Genomic DNA, 27846 nt, shown 5'->3' with positions numbered 1-27846 from the left:
AGTTTTTAGTAGACACTTGAAAGTTTGCACTGAGTTTGCATTTCTAACCTTAATTGGCAGATCATTCCACAGGAGTGGAGCTCTATGAGAAAAGGCCCTGCCGCCAATTGTTTGTTTAGAAATTCTAGGTACAATTAAAAGGCCTGCGTCTTGCGATCTAAGGTTACGTGTAGGTATATATGGCTGGATCATTTCAGCAAGGTAAGTAGGAGCAAGTCCATGTATTGATTTATAGGTTAAGAGTAAAACCTTAAAATCAGCCCTAACCCTAACAGGCAGCCAATGTAAGGATGCCAGGACAGGAGTAATGTGTTCAAATTTTTTTGTTCTAGTTAGGATTCTAGCAGCTGTGTGCAGCACTAATTGAAGTTTATTTATTAATTTGTCTGGATAAACAGAGATAAGAGCATTGCAGTAATCTAATCTAGAAGTAACGAAAGCATGGATTAATTTTTCTGCATCAGTTTTTGATAGGAAGTTTCTAATTTTTGCGATGTTTCGAAGATGAAAATAAGCAACTCTTGAGACATATTTTATATGTTCTTCAAAGGAGAGGTCAGGGTCAAGGGTAACGCCAAGGTTTTTTACAGTTTTTTGGGATACGACCATGCAGCCGTCGAGGTTCACAGTGAGATCTGCTAACAACGCTCTTTGTTTTTTGGGTCCTAAAAGGAGCATTTCTGTTTTATTTGAGTTTAAGAGCAAGAAATTCTCTGTCATCCACTTCCTAATATCTGAAACGCATGCTTCCAAAATAGCTAATTTAGGGGCTTCTCCATGCTTCATTGAAATATATAACTGTGTGTCATCAGCATAACAGTGAAAGTTAATATTGTGATTTCGGATTACATCGCCCAGAGGGAGCATGTATAGTGAGAAAAGTAATGGGCCCAGAACCGAGCCTTGAGGAACTCCAAAGCATACCTTTGACTTGTCAGAGGATATGCCATCCACACTAACGAACTGATATCTTTCAGATAAATAAGATTTAAACCAGGCTAGAACATGTCCACGTAGCCCAATATTGGTTTCCAGTCTCTCTAAGAGAAGGGAGTGATCAATAGTGTCAAAAGCAGCACTAAGATCAAGAAGCAACAGGACGGATGCGGAACCTTTGTCTGAGGCCATTAGAAGGTCATTTGTTACCTTCACGAGTGCAGTCTCAGTACTATGATGGGATATGAAACCGGACTGGCGTATTTCATAAATGTTATTTTTCTTTAGGAAGGCATTCAGTTGTTGGGAAACACATTTTTCTAAGATTTTTGAGAGGAACGGGAGGTTCGATATTGGCCTATAATTGTTTAATATGTCGGGATCCAGATTAGATTTTTTTAGAAGAGGCTAAATTTTCGCTATTTTTAGTGAGTTTGGTACACATCCGGAGGAAAGGGAGCAATTTATTACGTTCAGCATTGGCTGACCTAGCACAGGAAATAACTCCTTAAGTAATTTTGTAGGAATCGGGTCTAGCTGAGAGTTTGTGGGTTTAGAACTCATTACAAATTTTGTAAATGTGTCGAGCGATACGGTATCAAAAAACTCAAGTGTCCCCATTGACACCTGATCAGGGAGGCTCCGGAAATTTTCCGGACAACCGAGATTTTTAGGACCATAACTATTTAGGGATTCAGTTATTTGTTTTCTAATGGTGACAATCTTTTCATCAAAGTAGTTCATGTATTCATTACAACTAAAGTGAAGACCCACTTCACATGCTAAGCTTTGCTTTTTTGTTAACTTTGCAACTGTATCAAAGAGAAATTTTGGATTGTTTTTGTTCGCCTCAATCAGGTTGGAGAAATAAGCTGATCGAGCAGACGTGAGTGATTTTTCGGTATTGTACTGTACTGTCTATCCAGGCTAGTCTAAATACTTCCAACTTGGTGGAGCGCCACTTTCGCTCCAATTTTCTGGAGGCTTGCTTAAGTGCTCTAGTATTGTCGGTGTACCAAGGAGCAAGTTTCTTGTTGCGTATTTCTTTAGTTTTTAGTGGTGCAACTATGTCTAATGTATTTCGCAGTATTGAGTTTAGATCCTCGATTTGATCGTTTACAGATTTATTTACTCTGTCATTTAAGAGCGAACTAGTAAGAATATCAAGGAATTTATTTGTAATCCGAGAATTTATAGTACGGCTTTTGAAAGTCATTGTTTGGGGGGCAAGTGAATTTCTTGTTTTAACGGTAAATGTAATAAGACAGTGATCCGATAATCCAGGATTTTGGGGGTAAATTATTAGATCTACAATATCTATTTCTCGTGACAGGACTAAATCTAAGGTATGATTGTGGCAATGTGTTGGACCTGAGACATGTTGGATGAAACCCATTGAGTCGATTATGGCTTGAAAGGCTTTTTGAAGAGGATCATGGGGGTTTTCCATATGGATATTGAAATCGCCAAAAATTAGAATACTATCTGCCATGACTACAAGGTTAGACAAGAATTCTGGAAACTCATTGAGGAACAATGTGTATGGCCCGGGGGGCCTATAAATAGTAGCTATGTAAAATGATTTATCGGCCTGGTTAACTTTCATGAGTAAAACTTCGAAAGAATGAAACTGTGATATGTTTGAGAGTAAGTTTATATTTACCGTCATAAATATTAGCAACACCCCCTCCTTGTCGGGATGCACAAGGGATATGATCACTAGTATAACCAGGAGGAGAGGCCTCATTTAAGGCAGCGAATTAATTAGGCTTTAGCCACGTTTCACATAAACCAATAACATCTAGTTTATGATCAGCGATTAATTAATTTACTGCAACTGCCTTTGGAGCAAGGGATCTAACATTTAGGAGTCCCATTTTGAGATGCGAAGTGATATAATCATTTTTATTTGTGACCGAGGTGGAGGAAGGCTTTATTTTAATAAGGTTGTTTTTGTTAGTTCAACTTTTCTCAACCTGGAACGAGTCACAGTGGCAATAGGTAAAGCTGTACTAACTACTCTGGCTATGCTATTGACAGACTCCACTATGCTAGCAGGCTGGCAAATGTCAGCCTGCAGCCTGACCTGCACCCTATCTCATGTTAAGGCTATAGGAGTGAGACTCCTGTCAATGTTCCTAGATAAAAGAAGAGCACCACTCCAGCTAGGATGGAGTCCGTCGCTCCTCACAGATCAGGCCTGGCCCTATTTCTGGGAGAGTCCCAAAAAGAAAGCCAGTTATCTACAAACTCCACCTCCTGCGACAGGCAGAACTCCGTTTTCAGCCAGTGATTGAGTTGCGCAAGTCTGCTGTAGAGCTCGTCACCAACCCTAGCTGGGAGGGGGCCAGAGACAATTACTCCATGCCAACACATCTTTCTAGCTAATTTACACGCTGATGCTATGTTCTGCTTCGTAACCTCTGACTGTTTCATCCTAACGTCTTTGGTGCCAACGTGAATAACAATATCTCTGTACTCTCTATACTTGCCAGTTTTAAACCTTGCTAGCACCAACCCCAGATTTGCGGCTACGTCGGTGGCTCTGCCCCCCGATAAACAGTGTACGATCGCCGGCTGATTCTTTAGTCTAATACTGCGTGTAATGGAATCGCCAATGACTAAAGTTTTTAGTTTTTCAAGGCCACCGGTAGAACATGCCTGCCGATCATTCCCTTCCGAAGACAACTCGGGCCTTGAATCCGACTCCAGTGGGGAAAACCTGTTGAAAGTCTCAGTTGGTTTTAGCAACGATTCAGGTCGACAGCATTTCTTCCCAGTGACCAAGAGAAAGTTATTGCCCGGCTTCAGGAGCTGGGCCGGGGGGCTAACAAAACTGTTGTTTCTTCCTGGTGGCACTGACGCAGTTTTTCTATTTCTACACTAGCATAATCCCTGCCTGACATTTGCGTTAGAAGCCGAGCCTCTAACTCTGCTATCTTTAACTGAAGACGATAGTTCTCCTCCATGTTGTTGCTACAACAATTACAGTGATAAGGCACTGTAATGATACTTAGCCTCGTGTGTTCAGGGGTGAGTAGTTCCATTAGTTATGTCCAAAAAGAGTCCCGGTGTAGTAAAGTTGGGTAAGAGGTCAACAGATAAAAAATATTGCGTTGGTAAAACTCTTAAAATAGAATTTTGACCAATTAGTTAATATAGAGTAAATTCGACCGCAGGCAGCGTACAGCACGTCAACAATCCGCAAACTCAAACAATCCCACAATGCAGTTCGAGAGAAAGCAGTCAAAGTACAGAAATTGTGTACCGTATATGGTTTTACTAACTTTCTTTTTAGTATGAATGCACTAGGCCTATCAAAGTGTTTCCCAATCCTGGTACTGGTGACCCCAGGGGTTGTTTTGTTTCTGATTATCAGTTATAATGTTAGTTAAGTGTGTAAGTATGGTACAATTTTATTTAGGTTTGTCAGTGCTAGGAAAAAAAGAAAAATGTGCAGAACCAAGAAAATAATCTGTAGAAGAAATGCTGTTTTATTGACCAGTCCTAAACAAAGTAAACTTTTTCCAGGTATTTTAGGGTTAACTATGTTTCATTTCAAACGTCAATTGAAAGATGGGTTTATTTACCAATCACAAGTTCTGAGTTTGTGTAGACTAGTGATGGGAATTTCAACTCTACTGACTCGGATCTTGTCAAGGTGTTCAATAAAAAGTTTGAATATTGAGTCATTTCATTCATTTGAGTCAGTAATGAACGAAACAATCGTTCAATTGAATGATAAAAATGAATGAGTCAGTCGTTCACAAGTCTTTTCTACCTAAGCAAAGGCTCAGTGTATGATTTCATGTGTGTTTATCAATACAATAAGAAATCAACTACTACATCCATTTTTTATGCCTATGTGTCCAATTATATGTTATAAACATGTCTTTATAATGCTACTTCCTTGATCAACTTCTCTTTGCAAACAGTAAACCTAACAGCGTATTCCATGGTTGGGTGGAACTCTGCTGTCAGTCGTCCAAATGAAAAGTATTTTTTACTTACACAAAGGCTCCATGCTTGTTTTCATCTGTGTTGGTCATGACATCAGTAATTAACTATATTACTTATTATAGTCTGCGTTCAATTATCAGTTATAAACATGTGTTTAAGATGTTCCTGCTTTGATCAAATGTTCTCTGCCAACGTACATAGATCGGATAACTGAGCTGGAGGAACGGTATGAAGCAAGTGATCATGTGGTAGAAATACGCTGCCAAATGTTCGAATTAATTATGCAATATGCCGAGTTACTAGAAGGACCCGAATCACTAAAAATATTTTTTCAAAACGAACGAATCGTTCGTGAACTGCCCATCACTTGTATAAACCTGTAGCCTATGTCAATGTATTGACCATAAATGGGTCGTCCAGTCAATTTTTTTTTTCAGTTTGCCCGTTTTGCTCCTCGCTGGCAGTAAGTAATTGAAGGTAAGCAAATAAGCTTGTGGTATTTTTCCCCAACATGATTGTGTCAGTATTGCCATTTTAGGCTATTCTGGATTTTCATACAGGTTAACATATAGCCAGCTAAAAACATAACGTAACAAATGTACGGTGCTGTCTAACGTAGCTATTTACAAGCTAACATTACTACTGCAAGTAGATAGCCAGCTAGCAGTCAAAAAACAAGTTATCGAACAGTTTGCATTCTGGTTTGCTAGCTATCGAGGCAAAGGTGTCAAAGGTGGGCTTAGTTTGTTAGTTTGATGTCCATATGTAAATATATCAATGAAGTTGTAATGATGGTTGGTGCAGTCTGTCAACACAATGGAAGGAGCGCGCCTTCAAAGTGTGTTAGCTTGTATTCATAGGTAGGCTACGGGTAGATACATAGCTGGCTACGCATCTAAGGAGAATAAACAGCATGAGGAAATCTCTGCACCAGAGGCCGCAGAAGTGTTGAATACTATCCGTAGCATTGTCCATAGACTGTTTATTGGTTGAAGAAACAGCTGTTTCATTGTGGAATTTACGTGAATTATATGATTTAGTATAAACAATATTGCAATGTTTAACAGTCCAACCTCCCTATAGTATCTCCAGTTAAAGATGTTTAGAAGTCAGACACTGTAAAGATTAAACTGATACTCTCAAAACTGTTAAGGTTTTTATTGTTTTATGCATGCATGCATGCATGTGTGTACAGTGAGGGAAAAAAGTATTTGATCCCCTGCTGATTTTGTATGTTTGCCCACTGACAAAGAAATCATCAGTCTATAATTCTATTGGTAGGTTTATTTGAATAGTGAGAGAAAGGGAAAAAATGCAGACAAACAAACACGTCAAACATTTTATAAATTGATTTTCATTTGGAGTCTCTGGGAGGGGTGCTGGAAAGTGCTCCGACTGGGGACTCTATCGTTCGACTGGGGGACTTCAACGCCCACGTGGGCAACGACAGTGACACCTGGAGGGGCGTGATTGGGAGGAACGGCCCATCCTGATCTGAACCCGATGGCGGGGGAGGAAGCTGGACAGACTCGGCAGGCCCAAGCGTACTGTAAGGGTCTGCTGGGAACGTCTGGCCGAGTCTCCTGTCAGAGAGATCTTTAACTCCCACCTCCGGCAGAGCTTCGACTGGATCCCGAGGGAGGCTGGAGATATTGAGTCCGAGTGGACCATGTTCTCCACCGCCATTGTCGAAGCGGCCGCTCGGAGCTGTGGCCATAAGGTCTCCGGTGCCTGTCGAGGCGGCAATCCCCGAACCCGGTGGTGGACACCGGAAGTAAGGGATGTCGTCAAGCTGAAGAAGGAGTCCTATCAGGCCTGGTTGGCTTGTGGGACTCCTGAGGCAGCTGACGGGTACCGACAGGCCAAGCGGGCTGCAGCCCGGGTGGTTGTGGAGGCAAAAACTCAGGCCTGGGAGGAGTTCGGTGAGGCCATGGAGAAGGACTATCGGCTGGCCTCGAAATTCTGTCCATAAAAACTACGAACAGAACCAGCGACAAAGGGCAGCCCTGCCGGAGTCCAACATGCACTGGGAATCTCGAAGAGATTCTGGCAAACCATCCGGCGCCTCAGGAGAGGGAAACAGTGCCCTACCAACGCTGTTTACAGTAGAGGTGGGCAGCTGTTGACCTCAACTGAGGATGTCGTCGGACGGTGGAAGGAGTACTTCGAGGATCTCCGCAATCCCGCTGTCACGTCTTCCATTGAGGAAGCAGAGGATGAGGGCTCAGAGGTGGACTCGTCCATCACCCGGGCTGAAGTCACAGAGGTGGTCAAGAAACTCCTCGGTGGCAAGGCACCGGGGGTGGATGAGATCCGCCCTGAGTACCTCAAGTCTCTGGATGTTGTGGGGCTGTCTTGGTTGACACGCCTGTGCAACATCGCGTGGCGGTCGGGGACAGTGCCTCTGGGATGGCAGACCGGGGTGGTGGTCCCTCTTTTTAAACAGGGGGACCGGAGGGTGTGTTCCAACTATAGGGGGATCACACTTCTCAGCCTCCCCGGGAAAGTCTATGCCAGGGTTCTGGAGAGGAGAATACGGCCGATAGTAGAACCTCGGATTCAGGAGGAACAGTGTGGTTTTCGTCCGGGCCGTGGAACACTGGACCAGCTCTATACCCTCTACGGGGTGTTGGAGGGTTCATGGGAGTTTGCCCAACCAATCCACATGTGTTTTATGGATTTGGAGAAGGCATTCGACTGTGTCCCTCGCGGCATCTTGTGGAGGGTGCTTCGGGAATATGGGTTCCTGGGTCCTTTGCTAAAGGCTGTCAGGTCCCTGTACGACCGAAGCAGGAGCTTGGTCCGCATTGCCGGCAGTAAGTCAGACTTGTTCCCAGTGCATGTTGGACTCCGGCAGGGCTGCCCTTTGTCGCCGGTTCTGTTCGTAGTTTTTATGGACAGAATTTCTAGGCGCAGCCAGGGGCCGGAGGGTGTCAGGTTTGGGGACCACACAATTTTGTCTCTGCTCTTTGCAGATGATGTTGTCGTGTTGGCCCCTTCTAACCAGGACCTTCAGCATGCACTGGGACGGTTTGCAGCCGAGTGTGAAGCGGTGGGGATGAAAATCATTACATTCAAATCCGAGGCCATGGTCCTCAGTCGGAAAAGGGTGGCTTGCCCACTTCAGGTTGGTGGAGAGTGCCTGCCTAAAGTGGAGGAGTTTAAGTATCTAGGGGTCTTGTTCACGAGTGAGGGAAGGATGGAACGGGAGATTGACAGACGGATCGGTGCAGCTTCTGCAGTAATGCAGTCGATGTATCGGTCTGTCGTGGTGAAGAAAGAGCTGAGCCGTAAGGCGAAGCTCTCGATTTACCGGTCAATCTACATTCCTACTCTCACCTATGGTCATGAGTCATGAGTAGAGCCGCTGCTCCTCCACATCAGCTGAGGTGGCTTGGGCATCTGTTTCGGAACGCCTTCCTGGGGAGGTGTTCCGGTCCCGTCCCACCGGGAGGAGACCCCGGGGAAGACCTAGGACACGCTGGAGGGACTATGTCTCCCGGCTGGCCTGGGAATGCCTCGGTGTCCCCCCGGAAGAGCTGGAGGAAGTGTCTGGGGAGAGGGAAGTCTGGGCATCCCTGCTTAGACTGCTGCCCCCGCGACCCGGCCCCGGATAAGCGGAAGATGAAGGATGGATTTTCATTTGAATGAGTGAAATAAGTATTTGATCCCCTCTCAATCAGAGATTTCTGGCTCCCAGGTGTCTTTTATACAGGTAACAAACTGAGATTAGGAGCACACTCTTAAAAGGGAGTGCTCTTAATCTCAGTTTGTTACCTGTATAAAAGGCACCTGTCCACAGAAGCACTCAATCAATCAGATTCCAAACTCTCCACCATGGCGAAGACCAAAGAACTGCCCAAAGATGTCAGGGACAAGATTGTAGACCTACACATGGCTGGAATGAGCTACAAGACCATCGCCAAGCAGCTTTGTGAGAATGTGACAACAGTTGCTGCGATTATTCGCAAATGGAAGAAACACAAAAGAACTGTCAATCTCCCTCGGTCTGGGGCTCCATGCAAGATCTCACCTGGAGTTGCAATGATCATGAGAACGGTGAGGAATCAGCCCAGAACTACATGGGAGGATCTTGTGAATTATCTCAAGGAAGCTGGGACCATAGAAACCAAACCAATAATTGGCAACACACTACGCCATGAAGGACTGAAATCCTGCAGCGTCCGCAAGGTCCTGGTCAAGAAGGCACATGTACAGACCCTTCTGAAGTTTGCCAATGAACATCTGAATGATTCAGAGGAGAACTGGGTGAACGTGTCAGGTGGTCAGGTGAGATAAAAATCCAGCTCTTTGGCATCAACTCAACTCGCCATGTTTGGAGGAGGAGGAATGCTGCCTATGACCCCAAGAACACCATTCCCACTGTCAAACATGGAGGTGGAAACATAATTCTTTGGGGGGGGGTTTCTGCTAAGGGGACAGGACAACGTCACCGCATCACAGGGACGATGGACGGGGCCATGTACCGTCAAATCTTGGGTGAGAACCTCCTTCCCTCAGCATGACAATGACCCAAAACACACGGCCAAGGCAACAAAGGAGTGGCTCAAGAAGAAGCACATTAACATCCTGGAGTGGCCTAGCTAGTCTCCAGACCTTAATCCCATAGAAAATGTGTGGAGGGAGCTAAAGGTTTGAGTTGCCAAACGTCAGCCTCGAAACCTTAATGATTTGGAGAAGATCTGCAAAGAAGAGTGGAACAAAATCCCTCTTGAGATGTGTGCAAACCTGGTGGCCACCTACAAGAAACGTCTGACCTCTGTGACTGCCAACAAGGGTTTTGCCACCAAGTACTATGTAATGTTTTGCAGAGGGGATAAATACTTATTTCATTCATTAAAATGCTAATGAATTCATAACATTTTTGACATGCGTTTTTCTGGATTCTTTTGTTGTTATTCTGTCTCTCACTGTTCAAATAAACCTACCATTGAAATTATTGACTGAACATTTGTCAGTGGGCAAACATACAAAATCAGCAGGGGATCAAATATTTTTCTCTCACTATGTATTGTGATTGTTTGTAAATTGTATTTATTTTGTAAATCCTGTTTAGTGTTCCCTTGTGAATGAGACCTTGGTCTCAATTATGATTTCCTTGTATATATATAAAAGTGAATTAGAAAACAAAACAAATCGCTGAACTAGGATCAAGCCCCTCTTCAATCCATTTCAAATCAAAACTCATCCCAGAAACATCAGTGGGCAAACATACAAAATCAGCAGGGGATCAAAAGAAAATTCCCTCACTGTATGCTGTGCAGCATTACAAGTTATTGATACATTTCATCAACAAATTATACATATTTTGACATTTGTAATGTAACCTACAGCCTATTCATAGGCACAAAATCAGGTAATATCCAATAAACATTTCATTACATGTAGTTATTACTTAAACATGCAGTTGGATGTCTTTAACAAATAATGCATGGATCACCAAAGCATCTCCCTAAAGATTGCTCCAAATCAGAGCGACCCAAAACATTTACACTGGCTTGGCCCATGCTCTCACCAAAGGTCAATTTTGATTGTTGACCATCAAGTGTGACAACACAAATAGTTGGTTGATGCTGCCTGAGACGGTCACAGCTTGTGCTTGTTCACTCTCTGAATCATTCTTTTGACATGCACCCTTAGCCCGGCTGGATTGGGTCTCCCTAACCTCATGCGCTGGCATCTGTGTGCGCCGCGGCAGAAAAGCTGGCCGACAGACCTTGCATGGAACAAGATCCTCCACGAGATAGCCCTCATCCACCATAATGGCCATGATCTGGGATACGTAAGGACATTCCCACCATGCTGACATTCCCAACATGCCCTTGAAGGTACTGTGCGACTTGTAAGAAAACACTCTGCAGGAGTAGGGAAGATGGTGTCTAGTAGCAGTTACGTGCAGTTACACAACCTTGAGTATTTGCTTTAAGGAAGACCAAATAGCTTTGGATGAAATGGGGTTGTCTACTTACACACATTACTATGATTGTCCATCTTCTATATGTATCAAGAAGCACTAGAAGCTAACTAATGTTGCAGCCTATAATAGTCTTAGCATTCTGATTCTTTCAGATATTTATTATACTTAATCTTTTTACTGCAATTTAGTTTTTTAAAACTGTTTCTACACTGCAGTGCATAACTAATGCTAATACAATATTCATTCAGTAGACTTACTGTTGGTAAGATTTTGTCCTAGTTTTGAATACCACGGTAGGAGATACAGGAGGACCTTTGGATTGCTGGAGAGTAGGGGTGTGCAAAGCAGCCAGTATTTGTATCTGTATTTGTATTTGTTAAGGGGGGAAAAGTATTTGTATTTGTATTCGAGTAAAATTCAAAATAGGCGTAAAGATTCCGTTTTATTTTTGCGTTACACTTTTAATATTCGTTATAGTGTAAGTATTCTTTAATTAAATCTATTATAATAATTATGGATATGGAAATATTGGTTGATATTTTTCCATAAATCCAGCAATGAACATGTAACAAGGAACGTCATTGAAAAGAAAATAACCTAACAACCATTACCTCATCCATGGTTGAACCAACAACTAATAAATACCATTTGTGAACATTATGAACCCCACCACCCCTCCTTGTTGGAGGACGCCGAACCGACAGAATGAACATGTAACAAGGAACGTCATTGAAAATAAAATAACATAACAGCCAACTCATCCATGGTTAACCAACAACTAATAAAATACTGAGCGCTCTCTGTTGCTGTGTGGAGAATGGAGATGTGTGGAGCAGCCTGTGTCAGTTACCGCTTTTATTATTTTTCCCTCCCCCGACTGAACGTCACTCACTCACTCATCCCGGCATGTTTCTCATGAGAAAACGCAGCTTTTTGATATAACTGTTTTCTTGTTCCCAAATACAAATATTTTGTTTGTAAAAACGTTATTTGTGCCTTTCCGAAAACCGTATTCGGGTTCGGCTCCACCCCTACTGGAGAGTAAACAATAATTGTACCTTGTGTAAAAACCTGTCTTCGTCAGATCCCAGTAAAGCACTGTACACGAAAGTGGTGTTGTGTTTTCTGGTTTTCCAGCTTTGTTCAAAGTTCCTGGATTTCTCTTGCTTGCTCCTGGTTCGCCATTATTAAGGCCATATCCATAGCTGCGGGATCAGGGCCTGCACAGTAATCATGCCTCTAGATTGGATCAGAGACTGTATAGTCCATCGTTGTTAGCGAACATTTCTCGCCTCGTCTTCCTCTTTAGGGGCAGGGGGTTTCGGTCAACTTCCCCAAACACCAGGTCTGTTTTGAATGTGACTATTCCATGCGAAGACTGTAGGAACCACACTTTTTTTTAGGTACCACCGTCCTCCAACTTTTCCCTCAGCGAAGTCACTGGCGATGAAATGTGTACTGCACATCTTTGTGACGTGTTAATGTCTCGATGTACTGCCACCAACCACCGTTTTCTGACCTCTTCATCGATCAGGAATAAATGTTCATCTTCGCGTGGCAGAAATGTAAACTTACTCATTGCAAAAAATATATAAACATATATATATAAAGTAATCTGATGTGTTCACGATAGCCAGCTATTAAATTTCAAAAGATTTTTGTCATTTGCAATAAGTTATGGCAATGAAATGCTTGGTTTTCCTACTCCCGACAGCGCAGTTAAAAGTTAAAAAAAAGTACTGGTAATTATAATATATATATATAAGAAGATAACACAAACTATCAATAATAACACTATACAAAAAAACATGCATCAATAATAATAACTATACAACTGTACAACCGTAGTGCAATGTAAAAGTGACAGGTGTGCATGATATGATTGGCAGATGAGCATGATATCAAGTCACAGGTGTGTATGGGACTATGGATGGAAGGGAGGAGGGGTTCCTGAATTGAATTGTCCCGTAGCCTGTTAGTTTTGGACGGAATACTCCTGTAATTTCTGCCTGGCAGCTTGGTAAACAGTCCGTGGCATGGGTGGCTGGGATCTGTAATGATTTGTTTGATCCTCCTCCTACAACTCTGTGTAGAGATCCTACAGGGATTGCAGATCAGACCTTGTGATGTGCTCTGCTGTTTTAATCGGTCGAGGGCAGTGCAGCTGCCATACCAGGCACTGACACAGCCGGACAGGATAATCTCGATGGTGCATCTGTAGAAGTTAGAGAGTATCCTGGAATCCGTGCCAAATCTCCTTAATCGGCGTAGGAAGAAGAGCCATTTCCTGGCCTCCTTCACCAAGATGTTAGAGTGATGATGAGACCAGGTCAAGTCATCGCTGATGTTGACACCAAGGAACCAGATGTTGTGAAATCTCTCTACAGCAGACCCATTGATGTGTATGGGGGCGTGGTATCCCCGCTGCTGCTTCCTGTGATCTCCTTTGTTTTGCTGATAATGAGCTGGAGATTGTTTTCCTGACACCACAAAGTCAGTGACCTTACCTCATCTCTATAGGCTGACTCATCATTGTCAGAGATCAGGCCTATGATGGTGTTGGAGACGTCGGTTGCCAGGCAGTTATGGGTGAAGAGAAAGTACAGGAGTGGACTCCGCACACAGCCCTGGACGGAGCCAGTACAGAGAGTCAGTGAGGAGGAGGTGGTGTTGCCCATCCGAACCACATGGGGTCTGCCCGTCAGGAAGTTCAGGATCCAACTGCACGTAAAGGGGTCGAGACCCAGATCCCTGAGCTTCACCGCTAGCTTGTGGGGCACAATGGTGTTGAAGGCTGAGCTGTAGTCAATTAACAGCATTCTCACGTGTTCCTCTTGTCCAGATGACAGAGTGCGGAGTGGAGGGTCAAAGCAATTTGATTCACTGCAGATTTTGCAGGTTTTCCCACTTACAAAGCATGTAGAAGTCTGTAATTTTTATCATAGGTACTCTTCAACTGTGAGTGACGGAATCTAAAACAAAAATCCAGAAAATCACACTATGATTTTTAACTAATTAATTTGCATTTTATTGCATGACATAAGTATTTGATACATCAGAACAGCAAAACTTAATATTTGGTACAACAACCTTTGTTTGCAATTACAGAGATCATACGTTTCCTGTTGTTCTTGACCAGGTTTGCACACACTGCAGCGGGGATTTTGGCCCACTCCTCCATACAGACCTTCTCCAGATCCTACAGGTTTCGGGGCTGTCGCTGGGCAATACGGACTTTCAGCTCCCTCCAAAGATTTTCTATTGGGTTCAGGTCTGGAGACTGGCTAGGCCACTCCAGGACCTTGAGATGTTTTGGGTCATTGTCATGCTGGAAGACCCAGCCACGACCCATCTTCAATGCTCTTACTGAGGGAAGGAGGTTGTTGGCCAAGATCTCGCGATACATCTCCCTTTTGCAGAAAAGCATCCTCAAAAAATGATATTCCACCTCCATGCTTCACGGTTGGGATGGTGTTCTTGGGGTTGTACTCATCCTTCTTCTATCTCCAAACACGGCGAGGAGAGTTTAGACCAAAAAGCTCTATTTTTGTCTCATCAGACCACATGACCTTCTCCCATTCCTCCTCTGGATCATCCAGATGGTCATTGGCAAACTTCAGACGGGCCTGGACATGCACTGGCCTGAGCAGGGGGACCTTGCGTGCACTGCATGATTTTAATCCATGACGGCGTAGTGTGTTACTAATGGTTTTCTTTGAGACTGTGGTCCCAGCTCTCTTCAGGTCATTGACCAGGTCCTGCCGTGTAGTTCTGGGCTGATCCCTCAACTTCCTCATGATCATTGATGCCCCACAAGGTAAGATCTTGCATGGTGCCCCAGACCGAAGGACATTGACCGTCATCTTGAATTTCTTCCATTTTCTAATAATTGCGCCAACAGTTGTTGCCTTCTCACCACGCCTATTGTCCTGTAGCCCATCCCAGCCTTGTGCAGGTCTACAATTTTATCCCTGATGTCCTTACACAGCTCTCTGGTCTTGGCCATTGTGGAGAGGTTGGAGTCTGTTTGATTGAGTGTTTGGACAGGTGTCTTTTTTACAGGTAACGAGTTCAAACAGGTGCATTTAATACAGGTAGTGAGTGGAGAACAGGAGGGCTTCTTAAAGAAAAACGAACAGGTCTGTGAGAGCCAGAATTCTTACTTGTTGGTCATGCAATAAAATGTAAATTAATTATTGAGCGTCATCGACCATACATTGCAGAGGATGTTTAGTGGTGTAGTACAACGTGAGATGAGATGTGTTCTCCACTTGTAAAATAAAACAAGCAGTCAGGGAAACTTCAGCGACTAGCAGAACTTTGTCAAGTCACTCGTGAGGATTATCCCGATTATGTAATTTCTCCATGGTTTCATAATCATGAGTATTTTCCATTGCGATTAATACTAAAATTGTCTATCATCTCATCCCTAGTTCTGCGTCTCATGAATGTTCTTTGTGATCCGAACACCTCATATGTAGATTTGTCTGTCCATAACACTTTTTTCAAATCTTACTGTCTCATGTCTGTTTCTTTTCCCATCTTAATCGTTTCTTATTATTGGCCAGTCTGAGATATATGTATTTTTCTCTGCCTTGAAGGCCTGCATCCCGGAGACACCTCTTCTCTGTTGATGATGAGACTGGTGTTTTGCTGGAACAAGGCAATTAAATGAAGCTGCCCGTTTAGGACCTGTGAGGCATTTGTTTCTCAAACTTTTTGTATTTGTCCTCTTGCTTAGTTGTGCACTTGGGCTCCCACTCTTTCTATTCTGGTTAAAGCTATTTTGCCCTGTTCTGTGGGGGAGTAGTACACATCATTGTACGAGATCTTCAGTTTCTTGGCAATTTCCCGCATGGAACTGCTTTCATTTCTAAGAACAAGAATAGACTGACGAGTTTCAGAAGAAAGTTCTTTGTATCTGGCCATTTTATTTGTGTCCCCTAACTTTTGAACTGTAGTGTATGTTTATGTATGTGTTATACCTTAACTTTAGACGAAAGGAGACCATGCTAGTCATGCAATCTATGTTAGTGTAGATTTGACGTACTATAAAAAGTAATGTTGAACAAATAACTAAACATTGTGTCAGTTTACTTGAACTGATAAAATACTGTTTATGAATGTCATGATACTGTAGTATTATGACCATTGTGGAATCTGTGTAATAATGTAGTATTTAAAATGTATTATGAAGGTATGTTTCATTGAAAGATATATGCGCCTAGGTAAAAGAGCAATATGAACATCTGTGTTTAGATTCTTTCAGTAGGTTGTGCTCTGTTTACAGTGACCATCTGGCACAGGGATTTTTCGTCTTGGAAACAAGATGTTTGCTAGGTAGACAAGCCCATCAATGTAAATATCAGCTTGTAACCAGCTTTACAGTGAGACAATTTTGGAACATTCACTGAAATAGGACAACTCTGCTGCATGATTCCAAAAAATTCCAAATGTATTTTCTCCCTTGATTTGTGTGGGTTCTACATTTTTTTTATCACTATATGTAACCGGGAAATTCTGTCACCATCCTGTCTCTCTTGAACTGACACAATACAGTATATGACAATACAAAAAAAAGCATTATGACCATAATCACTGGAACCAGATAGGCCCACCACCTACCTGTACATGCCATTATGTTGGTCATTAGTCACAAAGAGACATGTCCTGCTCCTGAAATCTACTACTGGCATCCTAGTCATGAGAAACATTGCATTGGGGAAGTTAAATATCTCACATCACTGCATGCATAATTATATTGATATATAGCATTTATAATGGAATGTAATTTCAAAATACTGTTTATAAGAAGACTGGTGTTACAGGATCGTTTGTTTTGACAAACCTGCGTAGGTGTCATAACCAGTCATAAAAAAACATTACATTGTCATAATATTTCAAAATATATGTGCCATTACAGCTGACATGACACCTTATGACATGGTTATGACAGAGTTACGACCATGTTATGACCCTACACTTCAAGTAAAGTGTTACCATATTTTATTTCAATAAAGCCTAAGCCATTTATTTTTGCATATCGGGATCAATGCGCATGGTCGGCTCAGAAAGATGTTAAAATGATTTTCATGTGTGACTTATTTGTTACTCAGGACTCCTGTAATTACTTGTATTTGTGTTCTTTAATTAACCAACCAATAGATGAGAAACAATCTCAATTAGTAATCTATGTTATGGGTCATGGGTTTACTGAATGATTTATGACAGCATCAGTGTGATTTGTAGTTTTTTCCCCCCAGACAATTAGGTTACTTAAGACAATTTATTATTCGAATAGTCTAAACATTTCAAATGCATATTACCAGAGGTGTAAAAAGTACAAAGTAAAAGTACTCAACTGGGTTCGGCTGTGTTCATCACTTTTGGGAAGTATCTAATTAAGATCTAAATAACCAGGTAAAGGGAGTTCAAAACTAACTAGTGATCAATTAAATAAAAAGGAAGAGTGTAAATTATCAATTAAGGACACTGATGAGTTATGAACTCTGTTTACATGGTCATTTAACCCTTCTTTAGGAACTTCCCAAAACTGGTGAACACAGCCGAGTACTTCTACTTTGTACTTTTTACACCCCTGCATATTACTAATCTAGGGTGAGAACAGAGTGTTTGGGTGAATCATTTCTTAATCAAAAGCATGACCGCAGAGAGGTTTTGAAAATGTGCTGCAGCAAGGGAGTCTATGTTGTGCTTACATACAGTATTGTGAAATGACGTGTATGACAGTATAATACTGTTGAAGTATATGACTGTATGCTTGTTTATGTTTCGATAACAAAAGACCATCTCTTTATCCATACACAGAAAGTCACGTTCACTTAAAGCGCAACAGTAAATAGCCAATGGGCTTATGTTTATCCTGTTTGGGATGTCTATAAAGATCATCCGGAAGTTTATTTGAGTGAGATGAGCTCAAGTTTGTAAGACAGAGTATTGAGTCATAAACAATAGACTATCAAATTCTGCAATAAATAAATGAATTACTCTCCCTTAACGACCGGGTACGCGATCATAATTTCAAACACATATACGAAACGGCTGATTTCTAACAATACCCACCATTTCTTCATGAACTATTTGTAACAACCATATGAAATACCAAACTAGTACAATGCTTGGTTCAGACTGTTATTTTGAGCAATACAACGTCATTTTGAATTGTAGACATGTTCATCTTTGACATCAACAACTATTGCAACTTGAGTTTATGTAAACCATGCTAAAAGTATGAATTTGACTGAAAGGGCATTGTTTCCAAGCACCAACACCATTGTACTTTTCCACCACTGTTTATAAGGTTTTGGAAGGGTTTTATTCATGGATGCATTTACACATACAGTAAGTACTATTACAGACACTGTAATGCTCATTTTGGAATTACAGTATCTCACAAAAGTGAGTACACCCCTGACATTTCTGTAAATATTTTATTATATCTTTTCATGTGACAACACTGAAGAAATGACACTTTGCTACAATGTAAAGTAGTGAGTGTACAGCGTGTTTAACAGTGTACATTTGCTGTCCCATCAAAATAACACAACACACAGCCCTTAATGTCTAAACCACTGGCAAAAAAAGTTGTGAAAATGTCCAAATTGGGCCCAATTAGCCATATTCCCTCCCCGGTGTCATGGCATCTTCAAATAGAAGGTGGAGGAGTGCAAGGTCTCTAACATCCACCAGCTCTGTGATGTCGTCATGGAGGAGTGGAAGAGGACTCCAGTGGCAACCTGTAAAGCGCTGGTGAACTCCATGCCCAAGAGGGTTAAGGCAGTGCTGAAAAATAATGGTTGGGCCCAATTTGGACATTTTTACTTAGAAATCAGCCGTTTCATATAGTGGTTGAAATAATTATCGCAAACCCGGTTTTCAAGGGAGAGAGTAATACAATTATTTATTGCAGCATTAGATAGTCTTGTTCATGAGGTTAAGGACCTGGTCTTCCTTACACAACCTCAATCTTATCTCACTCAATCTGTTCTCCCTGCAATGTTGGTTACAAGCTGCTATATACATTGAGGGGTGTGTCTACCTAGCAAAGATCAGTTTTCCAAGAAAGTAACCCCCATGCCACATGGTCAATGTAAACATTCTTGTGGTTATCAGAGCGCAACCTAAAGAGAGATTATCTAAACAGAAAGGTTTCTGTTGTTCTCCTTATCTAGGCACATTCACTTCCAATAAAAAACGTACATTCACATTGTAATTATTAATGCTCAGATTCCACAATATAAAAACATGACAATGTGCAAGTACAATTCAATTCCTAATGAAAAGAAAAGGCCCATACACTTAGTCATTTGTAACATAAGAGGAAACAACAAAAGGAGTATTTAACCAGTCAGGTCTTATTGTTCCTCAAATGAAAATGAATGTAAACAAGTCAATTGACACACCACACTCAGACACATAATTAGATTTATGACAGTTATCAATCCCGTCCCCACCTCAAATTATAAGGGTCGAGAAACATTTTGACATCAATAAGCTACTATCAGTGTTAACAGTGTTCAGCAGAAAATCTGACGAAAACATGACACCATGATGAAATATTCACCCAAGTCCATTGAACAATCAAAACCCCTCTTGTCCGTATCATGATCCATGTGACAATATCATACAAAAGACATATGCATATCCTGTTGTACCTGTGAAAGATTCTACCTTAGGGAAAACATCTACTTTTAATATGGGACGATTCACTATACAAACATACCATGATAGCCGTCATAATGTAGATCATTGAGCATCATCACAAATACGCCGAAGTCCAATATTGGGATTGTTGTTGTACAGAGTTTCCCACCTGTCTTGAGAGAAAAAAACCTTCATACATATGAAATCACCATATCAGTTCATTTAGGAAAACCTTAGATTGTAAGGAAAGAAGTTAGTGTCCAATCAATTGTCCTTCAGTTCTTGTCTTCAGTTTTCTTTGTCTTGATATAAAGTTATTGTAGTCAGTGTGATGTGGACCCAGCATTGCCTGGTTGAGTTTCTAACACTTCACTAATTCAAGATTAACACCACAACAGTGTCTTCCTCTGTGTTGGGACCATGTGACCTTTCCAATGTGACCATTGTGACCAGTCAACTGGCCTGTGGTACTCTGACCTTTAGTATGTAGTCCTTCAGGACTCAGGTGGATTCTCCTCATCTCGCTGTCAATGATTCATCTAGAAATGGAGTGTGAAGCCAAGTGATCTGTCCCTGGCATCGTTCTGCCATGTGAGTGGTCAGGAACATTTGAAACAGAATCAAACAGTGTAGTTGTAGAAATCCTTCGTGAACATGTTGCTGGTACTGACACACTCAGTTGTTGGTGTCCAATCAGTGACATGATGTATCATCAGAAAAGGGGTTGTAATGTCCTGATCTTTTGAAAGTATAACTACAAAACAACGATTAGTGTGGTTCAAAAGTCCATCGGATTTTCATCCATTAGGTATGGTTCCGTCAACTCCCAACAATGAAGACAATAGATCAGTCCTGAAAACTTGTGGATCTCAGAAGTTCCATCATCAGAGTGAAGCGTACACCCTATTCAGACAAGTTTCCATAAAGTTCAAAGTTCCTTTTCCATCCCGAACTGGCTTGATTGATGTTTGGTTCCTTGTGCAATATTAATGCCCAATAGCAAATAGCTGTGGAATATGATTGTCAGACTTGACTTTGCTTAGCCAAATCAGAAATGGTTAGATTTATGCTATTCAAACATTAAAATGTTAGACATTACATCAAACAAAACAATAGTCAAATAAACCAATTAAAAACATCCTGTAAATGGAAAATGGAAAACACAGCAGATGCCAATCCTCCGTTATAACTATGCGAAAAACTAATTGTTTTACATAACTCCTTAAGACCAATTTGATTTGCCTTGAGCCCCTAAGCTCAACTCTTTCCAATCATAATCAATTATCATATCATACATCCCCCCTACCTTCACTTCATTTGGTCAATGGAAAGTGACACCATGAGTGAATGCAGAACAATGACAAATACGGCCACAGGAGGCGCCATCCTGAACCCGCACTGGCCATCTTTTCAGAACGGACATGAAAAATAGAGAACTGGTAATAGGGATGGATCTGGAATCCTTACGATAAGGATTTGCATCATATATATTCATCAAAACAAAGTGAACATGTTAAAAAACATGAACATTCACTAACACCATCAAAGACATCAATGTGCAACACTGTCGCTTGTGCGAAGGAATTATAAAACATATAACCTATTAACAAATGTTTCTAACATAGCTAAATAGATCTAAAATGTGACTTTACCACATTACTATCACACAGGTCTGTGAAATTGGCTATCATGTATTTATAATATCCTGTAGTTTTTTGGCACATTCATTCATTCATTCATTCATCTTCTTCCGCTTCATCCGGGGCCGGGTCGCGGGGGCAGCAGTCTAAGCAGAGATGCCCAGACTTGCCTATCCCCAGACACTTCATCCAGCTCTTCCGGGGGGACACCGAGGCGTTCCCAGGCCAGCCGGGAGACATAGTCCCTCCAGCGCGTCCTAGGTCTTCCCCGGGGTCTTCTCGCGGTGGGACGGAACCGGAACACCTTCCCAGGAAGGCGTTCCGGAGGCATCCGAAACAGATGCCCAAGACACCTCAGCTGACCCCTCTCGATGTGGAGGAGCTGCGGCTCTACTCTGAGCTCCTCCCGGGTGACCGAGCTTCTCACCCTATCTCTAAGGGATCGCCCAGCCACCCTGCGGAGAAAGCTCATTTCGGCCGCCTGTATCCGGGATCTTGTCCTTTCGGTCATGACCCAAAGCTCATGACCATAGGTGAGAGTAGGAACGTAGATTGACCGGTAAATCGAGAGCTTGAGGCTCAGCTCTTTCTTCACCACGACAGACCGATACATCGACCGCATTACTGCAGAAGCTGCACCGATCCGTCTGTCAATCTCCCGTTCCATCCTTCCCTCACTCGTGAACAAGATCCCTAGATACTTAAACTCCTCCACTTGAGGCAAGCACTCTCCACCAACCTGAAGTGGGCAAGCCACCCTTTTCCGACTGAGGACCATGGCCTCGGATATGGAGGTACTGATTCTCATCCCCACCGCTTCACACTCGGCTGAAAACCGTCCCAGCGCATGCTGAAGGTCCTGGTTTGAAGGGGCCAACACGACAACATCATCCGCAAAGAGCAAAGACGAAATCGTGTGGTCCCCAAACCTGACACCCTCCGGCCCCTGGCTGCGCCTAGAAATTCTGTCCATAAAAATTATGAACAGAACCGGTGACAAAGGGCAGCCCTGCCGGAGTCCAACATGCACTGGGAACAAGTCTGACTTACTGCCGGCAATGCGGACCAAGCTCCTGCTTCGGTCGTATAGGGACCTGACAGCCCTTAGCAAAGGACCCAGGAACCCATATTCCCGAAGCACCCTCCACAGGACGCCGCGAGGGACACAGTCGAATGCCTTCTCCAAATCCACAAAACACATGTGGACTGGTTGGGCAAACTCCCATGAACCCTCCAACACCCCGTAGAGGGTATAGAGCTGGTCCAGTGTTCCACGGCCTGGACGAAAACCACACTGTTCCTCCTGAATCCGAGGTTCTACTATCGCCCGTATTCTCCTCTCCAGAACCCTGGCATAGACTTTCCCGGGGAGGCTGAGAAGTGTGATCCCCCTATAGTTGGAACACACCCTCCGGTCCCCCTTCTTAAAAAGAGGGACCACCACCCCGGTCTGCCATCCCAAAGGCACTGTCCCCGACTGCCACGCGATGTTGCACAGGCGTGTCAACCAAGACAGCCCCACAACATCCAGAGACTTGAGGTACTCAGGGCGAATCTCATCCACCCCCGGTGCCTTACCACCGAGGAGTTTCTTGACCACCTCAGTGACTTCAGCCCGGGTGATGGACGAGTCCACCTCTGAGCCATCATCCTCTGCTTCCTCAATGGAAGACGTGACGGCGGGATTGAGGAGATCCTCGAAGTACTCCTTCCACCGCCCGACGACATCCCCAGTTGAGGTCAACAGCTGCCCACCTCTAATGTAAACAGCGTTGGTAGGGCACTGTTTCCCTCTCCTGAGGCGCCGGACGGTTTGCCAGAATCTCTTCGAGGCCAGTCGATAGTCCTTCTCCATGGCCTCACCGAACTCCTCCCAGGCCCAAGTTTTTGCCTCCACAACCACCCGGGCGGCAGTCCGCTTGGCCTGTCGGTACCCGTCAGCCGCCTCAGGAGTCCCACAAGCCAACCAGGCCTGATAGGACTCCTTCTTCAGCTTGACGGCATCCCTTACTTCCGGTGTCCACCACCGGGTTCGGGGATTGCCGCCTCGACAGGCACCGGAGACCTTGCGGCCACAGCTCCGAGCAGCCGCTTCGACAATGGCGGTGGAGAACATGGTCCACTCGGACTCAATATCTCCAGCCTCCCTCGGGATCCAGTTGAAGCTCTGCCGGAGGTGGGAGTTAAAAATCTCTCTGACAGGAGCCTCGGCCAGACGTTCCCAGCAGACCCTTACAGTACGCTTGGGCCTGCCGAGTCTGTCCAGCTTCCTCCCCCGCCATCGGATCCAACTCACCACCAGGTGGTGATCAGTTGACAGCTCCGCCCCTCTCTTCACCCGAGTGTCCAAGACATACGGCCGCAGGTCAGATGAAACGACAACAAAGTCGATCATCAATCTGCGGCCTAGGGTGTCCTGGTGCCACGTGCACTGATGGACACCCTTATGCTTGAACATGGTGTTCGTTATGGACAAACTGTGACTAGCACAGAAGTCCAATAACTGAACACCGCTCGGGTTCAGATCAGGGGGGCCGTTCCTCCCAATCACACCCCTCCAGGTGTCACTGTCGTTGCCCACGTGGGCGTTGAAGTCCCCCAGTAGAACGATAGAGTCCCCAGTCGGAGCACTTTCCAGCACCCCTCCCAGAGACTCCAAGAAGGTCGGGTACTCTGCACTGCGGTTCGGCCCGTAGGCACAAACAACAGTGAGAAACCTATCCCCGACCCGTAGGCGCAGGGAAACGACCCTCTCGTTCCCCGGGGTAAACTCCAACACATGGCGGCAGAGCTGGGGAGCTATAAGCAAACCCACATGCCTAACTAAATTGTTTGGCCCCCTAGGGGATAAGCTGTGCAACTAAATTGGAGTGAAAAACTCCAGCCCATGTGCAGTAGTTGACCTGTTGCAACCACCAGAGCAATTGTATTAGAATAGCTACAGCATACTAATTTACAATTTTTACAGGCAACGGCCAAACTACCACATGGCAAACACAAACATTGTCTTGCTTAACCTCCTAAATTTAGGGAATTCACAAACTTAGATTCATTTGTATTCCTAATAGTGGCGGTCAGCCAAACCCTAAATCACAACTTTATGCTTTTTCTTTGACCACATCTGTGGTTCTATTGATTGTTTTATCAGCAAAAATGGGGGATGACTTTAGGTCTCTACCCTCACTTCAGTTGGTTTCAAAATCATAAATTTCAACATTAAAGCTATTGAAAGGAAAATATAATTAGCTTTCACTTAAAGTTTGATTATCCCAAAACTGAAAATGCGTGTGTTGGTAAAATTACCACAGATAAGACCAGACTGAACACTCAAATGTAACCCTTAGTAAAAGGCTATTCTGATTTAATGGGAAAGGTTGGTAGAGGCCATCCCAGTGGGTCTGCCCCACTTCATGAAGCCCTAAGCTCCACCCATTTATGGTGAGCCATTAAAAAGGCCAAATGTGTTGTTTAATGTATATGACATTTTAATTCCCACACATAAAAAATCTGATATTTGTCCTCAGACTATCCTTTCAATTTAACCTTCGTTAACTGAAGATTTATTTAGTGTCCCACCCATCAAATATTTCTGCAGTTTGTAAAAATTTGCTTATCATTACACAACAACTCAACATTAGGGTGGAAATTAAGAAAACTCTTAAGAATGGCAATGCAGACAGAAAACAGATTTGACATCACTAAAATCAAGGTACAATAAATAATCCAAAGGAAACTCAATGTAGGCCTTAAACACTTACACCAATACCCTATTTGTTCATTAGTCAATTTACCATTTAGTATTAAAACTCAATTTTGTATTTAAACTCCATTAACGAGTATCAGGCGTCTGTTTTATTATCCCAGTTATCGTTGGTAAAGGCAAATAAGAAAAACTATATTATTTAACCAAACTCAATTCAGCATTTAAAATACAACATTTAATTTTATTGTGTGGATTCTTCATTCTGCCACTTATACAATATATAAGGAGAGAGAAACACAGTACTTTAACCTTCTGTAAGACAACCATGAGACTATTTTACCAGATTAGAAAATCATTGTACCAATTTCCAATTTATCACTAGGTTTCAGATGTACCCACTTGTGCTAGCGAACAGCTCAGCACGAAACCGACGGGTACCACATGGTGGGCCTTGGTTAAGGCCTACCCACATTGTCGTGAGACCCCCCTTGAGGCCGCACGACAATGTGGCCTACCCACCAAAGTGTACCTATGATGAAAATTACAGGCCCCTCTCATCCTTTTAAGTGGGAGAACTTGCACAATTGGTGGCTGACTAAATACTTTTTTGCCCCACTGTAACATCTAAGTGCTTTTCATGTAATATTCAATTAAACAAGCTTGGAACCTGATCACAAGGAAGGTGATCAGGTTTCAACCTCATTTAATGGTTTGGTATGATACATTTTAGGAAATAAACATTTAAAAACTCTGAATCAATGGTTATAAAAGCTCACGTCAGTTCCTAGTACCATCCACAATTCCAGGATCCCATAAGAGAGACTCCATCGAGACTACTGTCGGTCAGCCAGGTGGTAAAACAGAATTAATCTTCGTCCATTATGATTGCCTCCTATGTCTCCTATCCCGCCTTTAGACTGTTGTCCTTTCTCGGCCATCTTAACTTTCCTTTGTCTTCTCTCTTCGAATGTACCACACTCTCCATCTGTCCACATACAACTTCCTCTGAATTCATCTTGTTTAGCCGGAAAACTTTATTTTTCTTTCTGTCCATTTCGACTCCAGCCATCGTTGTGAATGATCCTTTTCATTCTTGTTGGTGTCCTATTTTTAAACATGAACGCATCATTGACGTCAGAGGCTGCAGTCCACTTGTTGTATTGGTACAACTGGACGGCATTATATTTTTTACTTGTCACTGTATAATTGCAGAAAAATACAATATCACACTCTAATCCTCAAAAGGAAAATGCAGTATCATCATACTATGGCAACACACCAGTCAACGCCCCACCAAATTGAGACGAACTGTCAGCACACGCAGACAGATTTCGCACGATAAAAACCGTAGCCTAGATGGGTCGCCATAGGACTACCTAACGCTTTTTGCAATCTTGACATTTCGTTCTATGGTGTAGTTTTACGACTCACTGTTCAGTGGTTCTCAGCAACCAGTAACCGGGAAAAACAACTTCTTTGTGATTGCAAATAAAGCCCCTATGCTCTCCAGCCGAAGTTCAGTAGAATCGTTAAAACTTGTCCATCGGGTCGCGGCAGCATCGTATTAGAAATCAGCTGTTTCGTATAGTGGTCGAAATAATTATTGCAAACCCGGTTGTCAAGGGAGAGAGTAATTCAATCATTTATTGCAGCATTAGATAGTCTTGTTCATGAGATTAAGGACCTGAGTGGATGAGATGAGTTTACCCCCTACCATGGCAACCACTTTGAGTATCTCAGTAGAAAGGTGCCACAGCAGTCCAATTCATTATCCAATTCATGTATTTCTAAGTGAGCTAGTGATTTCTTACGTAAATATAAGCCATCAGTCTTTGTACACCAGTGCTGTGGCTGTGCTTAACAATCACTCACATGTTATGGCGATAGAGAGCAATGCATGCCACTCCGAGGAAACAGATCCCTGAAGCGATGCTGAAGATGGACAGCACCTGTCTCTGGTAAGTTTCACGACTCTCTGTGGGGACACAAGCAGATAAATACAATTTTAGACACCCTCCTTAGATATAGACATGTAGATTTCCTTTAAAACCACCTTGCAAAAAAATTATTGGTTGAAAAAATAGAAATGGGTAATAACTAATTCTATATTAAAATCTCACAGAATCCCCCATCCCAAACAATGTTTCACACCTGAACCCCAAGTTCAATGTGCTTGTGATTGGTTTTGAAATCTGTAAAACATTGTGACTGTCATGGATTGTGTAGGGGTTGGAAGTAGGCGCAGGCAGGTTGGTTGAACCAAAACCTGGAACGAGTCCGACTTACTACAGAGAACCCAAACACAGCTCTCACTTTGGACGTACAGGGATTGGATAGCCCTCAGAAGGGACCTCCTCACCCCATACTCCCACAGCACCTCCCACAGTATCTTCCAGGGGACCCGGTCATACGCCTTCTCCAGATCCACAAAACACATGTAGACTGAAAGGGCATATTCCCAGGCCCCCTCCAGGATCCTTGCAAGAGTAAAGAGCTGGACGGAATCCACATTGTTCCTCTTCAATCTGAGGTTCGACTATCTGCCGAACCCTCCTTTCCAGTACCTTTGAGTAGACTTTCCCAGGGAGGCTGAGAAGTGTGATACCCCTGTAATTGGCACACACCCTCTGGTTCCCCTTTTTGAACAGGGGAACAACCACCACACCCAAAACGTTCAACATTTCTGGACTGATCTCGTCAATCCCCGGAGCTTTGCCACTGTGGAGTTGTTTGACTACCTCATTGACTTCTGCCATGGAGATTGACGTGTTAGTGGGATTTAGGAGTTCCTCAAAGTGTTCCTTCCATCGCCCAATTACCACCTCAGTTGAGGTCAACAGTGTCCCCATCCTTACTGTACACAGCTTGGATAGTTTCCAGTTATCCCCTGCTGAGTTGGCGGACTGTTTTCCAGAAGCACCTTGGTGCCGACCGAAAGTCCTTCTCCATGGCTTCCCCAAACTCTTCCCACACCCACTGTTTTGTCTCTTTCACAGCAGAGGTTG

General features: G+C 43.2%; 1 protein-coding gene across 3 annotated transcripts in view; it reads right to left on the bottom strand.

Moving 5' to 3' along the window:
• The window catches only part of nrg3b (neuregulin 3b), a 540638-nt gene that overhangs the window by 45069 nt on the left and 467723 nt on the right, over positions 1-27846 (bottom strand). For all 3 annotated transcript variants that reach the window (XM_029120094.2, XM_029120092.2, XM_029120093.2), the window contains exon 5: positions 26714-26816. In XM_029120094.2, coding sequence (XP_028975927.1) covers positions 26714-26816 — 103 coding nt within the window. The remainder of the gene's footprint in view (positions 1-26713; positions 26817-27846) is intronic.

Source organism: Esox lucius, chromosome 5 (genome assembly GCF_011004845.1).
Source record: "Esox lucius isolate fEsoLuc1 chromosome 5, fEsoLuc1.pri, whole genome shotgun sequence".
NCBI lineage: Eukaryota > Metazoa > Chordata > Actinopteri > Esociformes > Esocidae > Esox > Esox lucius.
This window is presented reverse-complemented; position numbering and strand designations above follow the sequence as displayed.